This window comes from Pleurodeles waltl, chromosome 7 (genome assembly GCF_031143425.1).
Source record: "Pleurodeles waltl isolate 20211129_DDA chromosome 7, aPleWal1.hap1.20221129, whole genome shotgun sequence".
Lineage (NCBI taxonomy): Eukaryota > Metazoa > Chordata > Amphibia > Caudata > Salamandridae > Pleurodeles > Pleurodeles waltl.
The window spans coordinates 98,783,534-98,793,398 of record NC_090446.1 but is presented as its reverse complement, the minus strand read 5'-3'; the positions used below and the strand labels follow the sequence as shown (position 1 = coordinate 98,793,398).

Sequence of the window (9,865 nt, the reverse complement as noted above, 5' to 3'; positions counted from 1 at the left end):
GGTGTGTGTATGTGTGTCAGGTGTGTGTAGTTTGAATTGTCGAATGTAGTGTGGTTTTGTTAGGTTATGTGTATTTTGAGCACTGCGATATGTACCGCCAATGGTTTATCACGGTTGAATGTCCGCTGTGGTGATTCGTGGGTCATAATGTGGTGGGTGTAGTTCTGTTGGCGTAACGGTATGGGTTTGGATACCGCCAGTTCATCACTGACCTTTGGGCTGGCGGACTTGTGTGTGTGGCTGTATAGTGACGGATTGCTATGTGTGGGTCATAACATGGGTAGCAGTAAACCGCAGCGGTATGTTGGCGGCAGTCGGCATGGCGGTAAGCGGGACTTACCGCCAATGTCATAATGAGGGCCTTAGTGTGCTCTAGAGCCAGGAATCTCATGATCTCATAACTTGCCGACCAATGTGAAGACTTTTCTTTGGTCCTGCAGCATTTATTGGTTGCAGCGCAATAGTCTGCATCTGTATTTTGTTTATCACTGGCGTTCCAGGACTATCAATGGAATTGCACTGCAATTGGATAACCAGCTTACTCACTTTAGGCAATGGACTCTCCTGCAATAGCAAAGGCGAGCAGTTATGGCTTGCTGTAGAAAGTGGTAGGAGGGAGAAACTCTTTTGCAAGCTGGTACAAAACAAAAACACTCATTAGACTCACTCTTTCCCCTATGTTGTAACTTCACAGAATAGTTGCATGTACAGATAATTAAAGCATAATATTATTTTTAATGAAGCCAAATGGTGGTATGCCTAACCCTTTCTGGGCATCAGAAAACATGCAGAGTTCTAGATTTTCTACAATAATGGCCTTAAGGTTAGACTTTTTTTTTTTTGTTTTTTTTTTTTAACTCTTTACTAATTTTCCCAAAACCTAAACATTACACTGTGACTCCAATGATTCAGTATTTACTCATATTTGGCAAAAATACAGTGCTTACTAAGTGTTTCCCATCTCCCCTCTCCATCACCTCCACAATGTTACTCATAGTGGCCTGGATACACATTTCAATGATGGGCAATCATCATACTTAGGAGCAGTGGTTTAGACATTAACTGCACCTCCCAGGTCAATAATAGTCCGTCTGAACTGCCAGCCCAATAGTTGTGAACTTACACCCCCCCACCCCCCCAAATTATCCTCCATAACCCCTGTTCAGTCTGGATTGAGGTGAAACTGGAACTATGGGGTGCTCACTCACTGTAACTCCCATCTCTCCTGCCCCTATTATGTTTGCATTCATATCTGCCATTCCATTCAACTCCGTCAGCATCAGTGCCCAGGCTATCAGGGCAGCCTCCAATTTCTCATCCTTTCGCAAGTTTCAACTTGACCTCTTCCGCTACTGCCCTTTCCGACATACCTCAGAGCCTTTCCACATACCTGGGGGCACATCGCTCAACCATTGTATAGCAATGCGCCTCTCCGCAAGCAGTAGGCCCAGTAAAATAAATTGGTGACTACGTTTCATCTTTGCCGGTGCTGGGATGAGACCCAATAACGCTGCACGCGGCGTGGGTGGAACCTCCCAATCGGCACCTCTGTGTAGGTTTTCTAACACTACTCTCCAGAAGTGCATAATCTCGGGACAGTGCCACGCCGCATGTAAAAAAACAAACAAACCGCTGCTGCGGTCCCACAGCGACCACACTGATCCTGCCACGTGGGGTAGGTGTTATGCAAAGTCTTGGGTGAGAGATACGCCTGATGCGTACAGTTATACTGTATTAGTTTAAAGGGCACCGTTCGTACTCCTCAATGGATTTTTCGCATTCGCGGACAGACAGTTTCCACTGGGCCCCAGCCGTGTGTGCTTTAGGGGTTATTGTACGCAAGTCGTCACTGATTGCGCAGTATATGTGCGCTATCAGCCTAAGGCCTCCTGCCACTGCGAGGAGTGTTGTCAGTGTCCGTGAGGGTGGGGGCTCCTCTGGAAAACAGGACTAAATATCCCGCTCCATGTCTTTGCATATGCTAAATACTTCCCGGTGCCTAGAGCGAAGCACTCTATTGCATCCTCCCGCATACTAAATTGGCCTCCGAGATTTGTCTCACAGAAGTTCACAGACCCCGTCTTCCATTTCTGCACTGACATCGCCTCAGCCATTTTAGCGAATGGCTTCAGTTCCCATTGTGGCCTAATGATCAAACTTGAGCAGACCTTAGGTTGGCTCTGGGAACTTTGCTTATTGCTTTTGCTTTTTACAGTCTGTCATTGTGTCTGTTAGTCTGCTTTTTACAGTCTTTGTATTGGTTTTGGCTGGTACTTCTGTCCCTTTCACCAAAACTTCCAAAGTAGAAACCTTGCTATTGTATGTCAGACTCTCTGATTTATTGGCTCTGGGTGGAACAATCTATGTGGATCAAAGTCTTGGCATATGAGTTTTCAGTCTCCAAAAACAAGTACTTGGAAGTCCGTGAAACAAACACTTTGCACCCAAATGAGTCTGCTCTGAACCAATATTTAGGCTTTAGCAAAGGGGAGACGAGAGTTGGAATAGTGGCTCTGATGGATACTTCTACCTGCAGCATCATCACCTCTTGAATATTCTTCCTGGCGCCATACAGGTCCGGAAAAACGTTTTCCATATCTCTTCCCCAACAGCAGGGGGCACTGTCCTCAAATTGGCGTTAGAAGTGATGCCATGTGACGTCCGAAGGAGAAATAAAGCTTTTGACGCTGTCCGGAGCTCTTCAATCAATCAATCAATCACTGCATTTCTAAAGTGCGCTACATACCCGTGAGGGTTTCAAGGCGACTGGGGGGGAGGGGGGTGCTACTGATCAATAACTATTTTTTTTAACATTTTTTTTTCATCAAGAGTGCAACGAAATCATGACTTCCCCAAAACCATCAGGATTCAAACTGTATGGAGTGTGGGGATCAAATATTGATCACCGACCCACACAATTACTTCTGGTGTCTAGGTTCGAAGTGAGTCATGTCAAAATATGCACCCTAAAGCCATTTAGGAGAGGAAAGCCAAACTCCCTATGCTGGGCCAAGGATGATCAGTAGGACAGATGCCATGCATGACCTCTATCCAAATCGAGGTCACCAGGGTAATCAACTTCAAAGTCGTCCCTCTGCAAGCACAGGAAGAAGAAATGACACAGTAGCGAGAAGAAAAAGAGAGGCGAGACTGAGGGATTCTCCCCTCCCACTGGCTCGTCTTCAGAGCCAGAGCTTGTCGAAGAACAGGCCCCTTCAAAACCAGTGCTACCACTGCCAGTGGAGTTCCCATCACCACCGCTGCCTCAAGCAACCAGTGCACAACCCTACCATGGCTTTCAAATGCCCAGTTGGGATCTGGTGCCGTACTGGAATGCCATGTTTGAAATATTCAAGTAGGCTATGGTCCCCTCTGGGCCACCTCTAAGCCCCCTAGGGTTGCCGTATGGATTGGCACCCTTCATGGTCCAGTCAGCGAAGCCATTGCTCCATTACAGAATTCGGTGGCACAGATCCAGACAGACCTTTGCTGCCACTGAAGGTGCCTATGTTGGTCCTCTCGACTTCACAGTCTACAGAGCCGATTCAGAGGTCAAGAAGAAAGGTATCACACCTCCTGGAGGAGCAGCAATATTAAGAGAAAAACTACTCCTAATAGGACTTCTTTGGCTTGGATGATTCAGAACAGGACGATGCTGGAAACCCTGTGATATCCCTGAGGGTTTTCTTGAGCTTGCAGAGGCCAGTGGGCTCAACACCACACCCAAATTAGAGTTTCTAAACCATTTATGGCTTTCCACTAGAAACCGAGGCCAACATTCTGCATCAGCCTGCATCCCATTCGGCAGTTCTTCTTTTCTACGGGCACCTTTCCTTTGGCTCCTGCCGACAGAGCATCAAAAAGACTTGAGGCTGGTTCCACAAAGGTTTTTGCTGCTGGGAGTCTGGCTCTTAAGGCTCTCAATTCCAGACGCCTCTTAGTGAGATATATTCATGTTCTATAGCACAGGGCCTGTTTCATCAAACCCAAACTGCTCAATGACCTCCATACACACTTCATGGACCTAATATGCAAGGGTCAGGCATCTTCTGGGCAAGTTAATTAGTCTTGCCTCGACAGTGAGAACTCAGTAGCAAATGCAATAACATCTGGTGGTGCATAGGCATGCATGGCTGAGGAGCTCGGGGCTTTCTAATGATGTCCAATCAATCCTCATGAACCTCCCATTCGATTGCTCCAAACTCCTCAGTGATATGGCGGTCTCTGCCTTGGAGCGTTGTAAGAACGTATCAGCTACTTCTCCATCACTTGGGTTACAGCCCCAAAAGAGGAACAACTAGGGATTTCACTAGTGTTGTGTCTTTGCAAGAGGGCTCAGATTCCACCAGCATAAAACAGCCATCACACAGCAACAGGCCCAAAATCCCTTTGTGTTAGGTACAGAGGCCATAGAGAAAGAAAAGGTCAGACCCCCCTCAACCCACTTATTCATTCTCTTGCTCCTCCGCCCCAGCCACTAGAGGGAAGCAGATTTATTCTGCCATCGTAAGGAAACTTGAGACCAGTTGGAAGCCAGATGTCCTCTTTTTCACAGACTTGGACTGCCATAACTTCAGATGAATGGATTTTATAGACCGTGCAAAAAGAGTATTCCCTAAACTTTCACTAGTCCTCTTCTGGGAATTTCCTCCTTGCTCAGACTTTTTACAGGCGCACCTTCTTCTGCTGCAGCAGGAGACAGTAGACTTCCTGTAAAAAGGAGCTGTGGATTTGGTGCCAGAGCAGAAATTTGGGTAAGGATGTTACTTGCTGTACTTTCTTGTCCCAACGAAGGATGGTGGTCTATGTCCATCCAGGAACTCAGGGTCTTGAAGCCTTTTTGCTTTGGAAGAAGTTCAAGATTCTGCCCCTAGCCCAGGTTCTTCTGGCGCTGGAACTGTAAGGCTGGATTGTGTCACTCGACTTACAGGATACATATTTATACATACTAATCCTGAAGTACTTGAGGTTTGTGGTGGGTGTGACTCGCAATCAATTTGAGATTCTTCACTGTAGCCTGACATCGACAACACAGGTCCTCATGAGGTGATGGCAGTCGATCTCTGGAGGCTGGCGATTCCAGTTATCCCCCACCTGGATGACTGCCTCCTGAAAGCCAGAACTCCGGATATCGTGATCTCCCATTAGCAATCCGCAGCTTCCCTACTGTGCCTACGCTTTTCAATTAATGTGTCTAAATCTTACAGATCTTACCTTGAGCCCTACCAGCACTTCCTGTTCACAGGGCAGTACTGGAGACCACTTTGTTGAGAGCATTTCCACCTGCACTGACAATACAAGGCATCCATCTTCTGCTCTCGCTCTGTCAGGAGGAACCTTGTGTTCAAGTTGTGTGTGTCCTACTCCTGCTCAGTCTGCTGGCTTTTTAAATCTTCCTTGCCACGCATGCCTGCTGGCATGATGGCTCTTCTGTGATGCCACCACAGGCACTGGTTCTAACACGGGTGAGAACTGTCGGACTCCATTGTGACCTCCAGGGACAATGAAACAGAGCTTGGCTGGTGGAGTGTGGAGAAGAACCTAGCGGGGTGTCCTTCCAAAACCCTCCAGCCGTGACCACAGATGCCTCCACTCTAGGGTGGGGAGCCCATCTTCAGAAAAAGGTGAGTCAAGTCTCTGGTCTCCAGCAGAGTAGAATTTGCATATCACTCTGCTCCAAATGAGGGCAATTTGCCTAGCGCACAAAGGTATTCCTCCCTTCTCTTTGTGGTCACTCCGCCCAGATCTTAACAGACAATTAAACCATGATCTGCTATTTTAAAAGCAGGGGTGGATCCTAACCTGCCTGTCAGGAGACGCTGAGGCTGTTGTCTTGGGTGCACCAAGTACGAATCTCGATGGTGGGGACTCAATTTGCCAGCCCCATGAATGTCTGGGTCGATGATGTGAGAGACTGTCCTTTTGCCAACCATGAGTGTTTTTTCCACCCAAGAAGAGCATCTTTAACCAGTGGGGCATGCTACACATGGATTTTTTGCCACTCATTTAATTTCACATTGCCTGAAGTTCTGTGCCTTTCAGTATCTGACGAAAGGAGCTTTTGGGGACGTGTTTCAGTGGAAGTTAATTTCTCCTCTTCATTTCACACTCCCCCCATAGCCTTAATTCCTCAGATCCTGAGGGATATTATCCAAAACCGGGCTCAAATCATTTTAGAAGTGCTTAATTGACTGGAAAGCGGGTGATATGCAGACCTTCTGCGGCAGATGATGGATTATGTGACAAGGGCAATACAATAATTCCATTGGCCGTGCCTATAGGACATTGTCGGTCCCTTGCATTAGATTCATACGTCCACCGTGATGTCCTATAGTCTCATGTATAGGGACGGTGACAAGATGCCAGTGTCGTTCGTGCAGGTGGCACCCCGGAAGTGCCGCGCTCTGGCCTCCTAGTAATGTCTGCCCACTCGGCCTGCCTCCCCCCGCATCGATCTTTGCAGAGCCTCCCAGGTTGTTGCTGAGCTTGCGGTTGCCAGGCTCATTCATCGCCACGAGAGAGGCCTCTCCGGGAAGCGGCTGTGTTTGTCACGGGTCAGACGACAGCCCCTCTGTGATGACCAGGGAGGGGGCAGCAGAGATCCCCGTGAGGCAGCAGGCACCGCGCCTCGACAATGGAGCTCCCAGTACCAGCAGCCCTTGCTGGGTAAGAGGTGGGCTCCGATGCTCGGCCCTCAAGCAGTCCAGGCTGCACCCTTCTTCCAGTCGCCCGGTGGCCTCCCGCAACTGCCCTTGAACACCCAGGTACAGTGACCCTGCCTCTTCTGATCTTTTATTGCACGTCATGTGGCTCCTTGGGCCCGTCTCGGCTCCGCTACAGACCCTCATTGTGTTCTCAGACAAATCACCCAGCGTGTTGTGACGTTGATAATCTCCTGAGTAACAATCCAGACTGTGACATCATGATACCTGGCCCGTTTGCGTCTTCGTCTCAGGACAGTGTGTGATTATGGTTACGCATGTATAGTTATATTATGCACTCTATAACATAAGACAGTAGGTGCCAGATATCAATGTGCTAAACCATCTTAGAAATCATAACATTGCTTAAATTTTCCACGCATAATTGTCATCGGTGTGAGTTAAGGGTGGAGGAGAGGGGTCACATCTTCTTCGATTGTAATATATATATATATATATATATATATATATATATATATATATATATTTTGTTTATAACTTTCTGCTAAAACCCTCTAGCTTCAATATTGTACTGGGCATCCCATTGAAATAAAGGAAATCGACTTATAGGTTCGAGTTAAAAACCTTGTCAGATTTGACACATTTATAACGTATACTATTGAAATAATGTGAGTCACAAAGCCAGATGTCAATCTCATGTATGTGTAAACAATATGTGCCTAATGCACACATTTGTAGATTGAGCATAATGTAAAAGACAGACCGTTTTAGGGATGCACTCTAGATAAATAAGCATTGGCAAAGCCAGTAGGGCTGGGTTTAATGTGCTAACTTATCCAGCACTAGCACTATAGAGAAAGACACACGAGAGGGAGCCATCAGGAGCACACGGGGAGGGCTATAGATGTAAAGTAGTCCCTCATGCATTTCAGAGCAGGAGCTGAAGTGCAGGAAGAAGGATACATCTGAAAACCCAGTAGCAATAGTTGAGAATTGAATACTCCGTTGGGCTGAAGCAAGATGTGATTGACAAAGTGTTAAGCCAATGGCTGAAAGAGGCTAGTTGAAGAAAGCCAGTGGTTGAAAGGGCTGACCCAAAGCCCACTCTTAGTATAATGTTAGCAATAGCTAACAGCTGTGCTGTCAAAACCAAGACCTTAAAAACTTTCAATAGAATGTAAATTTGAGTTAAACCACCAAATATATTTAATTTAATTTTATTTGTATTCACACTTTTACAGTAGCTCAGTTGATCACAGGTTCATATTCTGGCAGATCCACTCGGCCGCCTGTAATTCGTCTGTTGCTAAAATGGGTTCCATTAGCCGGGGTACAGCATCTGTTAAGCTTTAAGGGGACCCAAGCGGCGAACTTGCGCTTTAGAATTACACGTTATGTATGCTACTTGCCGTATTTCTCATGAGGCTGACTCTTGGACCGGATATAAGCAGTGCATAAATAGTGCTAAATCGCACAAAGCTATCGTGGGTTTATGGCATGTGTGTAAGAACGGTCATTATTCCCCTGGAAAGAGCATTGCAATGATAAGTAACTTGTTCTTCCAGAGGATCCTGTACCTGGAACTGTTAGAACACAGTTGAAGACGAGTAGAAGTGATTATTGTTCCATGCTTGACTGTGGAGTGTGTGTGGGGTAAACAAACAGCCTCTCGCAGCAGAACAGAGGACTTGTGTAGCTGTACATGTTGACCATGTCCAACTGATGTTTCTCTCCTCTGTATGGAACCAAAGGAATCCAGACATAAAAATTAAGAACAGACCCTCCCCGTAAAATCCCTAGTACAATGATTGGTTCAGTCCACATGTTCATAAATTTGAGTATAAAAATCTTGGTTATGGGGGTGGACTAGAGTTAACCATCAACTGGTAAAGTTCTGATCCCGCTGCGTGCTCTCTGATTGCAGGTTACGATGTCCAGCGGATGGATGCAGACACGCGGAGGTGGGCTGGCACCCTCTGGAACTATCTACACCTAGGACACCACCTAGAACAGGTCTCGAAACGTTACCTTGCACTTTTAGACAAACAGGATTAGCAATATGGATTACCAATCATCTAAGAGGGACTGTATCTAGAGCTAGGGATGTGTGTGGCACCATCACAGGCAGATGAATTTCAATCTATCAAGGAGGGAGGTTGTGAAACGATCACTGATCTTCGTTGAAATCAATGCACACCACAGAACATGTACACAATATGGTGAGGCGGTATGGTTTTATTGATTGGAACTGGAAAGCAGTGGTGGTGGGGGACAGTAGGATTGTGGATGTTGGCTGGCATTGAACGCGGTGATGCGAGGTCGGAGTTCATAGGCAGGAGTTGTGGCATGAAATAACCTGTTTCTGCAGTGGTCAGGCTTTGGGTTGGTTTATAAATTGTGCAAGAAGGTGGGTGGGATTCTGATTTGAAATTCTGCTCGTGACGAATAGGCACCCAGACACTGTTCAGTGCAAGAATACAATCTACCGACCCTTCTTCAGAGGTGGTCAGGAAGATTTTCATCAGAGTCTTTAGAGAAGCACACATGAAGAATCGGGTGGGACTCACAATGCCCTTGTTAGCCTTGCTGTTCTCCTAGTTTCTAAATAGAGCAAACAAGGAAGGAATGCTTTAATCTCAGTCACTGGTGATCGCTTAGGGCTGCATTCTAGTCCATTGTTTTCTGCCCACATTGCCAATTTAGAGACTGCCCATATGCAAATCAGCCTTGGTCCTGCTCCAGTAGGAACAGTACAGCACCAACATGGCAGACCAGGTCCCCTTCAGATGGCAACACAAGCAACTCCAGACCACTTTCAGCATACCTAAACCTTGTCAGCGAGCTATAGCTTGAGTCCTGTGGCACAGTGAGCACAGGACCTATGTCTGGGCATACCCATTACACCTAGGGCGTCTACTGAAGCAGACAACAAGTTGATGGAAGGAATGTTTCAATTAATCTTAGCCACTGCCAATAGCCCGGGCCGCATTCCATGCAAGTCACCCACTGTGCTTTCTAAAGGACAGTATAGCGCCTTCCACAGAAACATATTGTAGTCACATGTTCACTGTGGTGCATTTAACACAGACCTCCTCTTTTACACAGCACAAAGCAAAAGAAACCCATTATTGGGTGGTGTCTCTCTTGAATCTCCTTAGTGGGGAGGGCAACTGAGAGCACTCTGACACAACTCTTTTTTTTTA

General features: G+C 46.7%; 1 protein-coding gene across 2 annotated transcripts in view; it reads left to right on the top strand.

The window, feature by feature from the left end:
* The first annotated feature begins 6,284 nt into the window (after window positions 1–6,284).
* The window catches only part of LOC138303759 (uncharacterized protein SCO4629-like), a 28,680-nt gene continuing 25,099 nt past the window's right edge, over window positions 6,285–9,865 (top strand). The window contains exons 1-2 of one of the 2 annotated variants that reach the window (XM_069243144.1): window positions 6,285–6,764; window positions 8,587–8,675. In XM_069243144.1, coding sequence (XP_069099245.1) covers window positions 8,604–8,675 — 72 coding nt within the window. In that variant the 5' untranslated portion in view covers window positions 6,285–6,764; window positions 8,587–8,603. The remainder of the gene's footprint in view (window positions 6,765–8,586; window positions 8,676–9,865) is intronic. The other variant, XM_069243143.1, reaches the window with a different exon arrangement.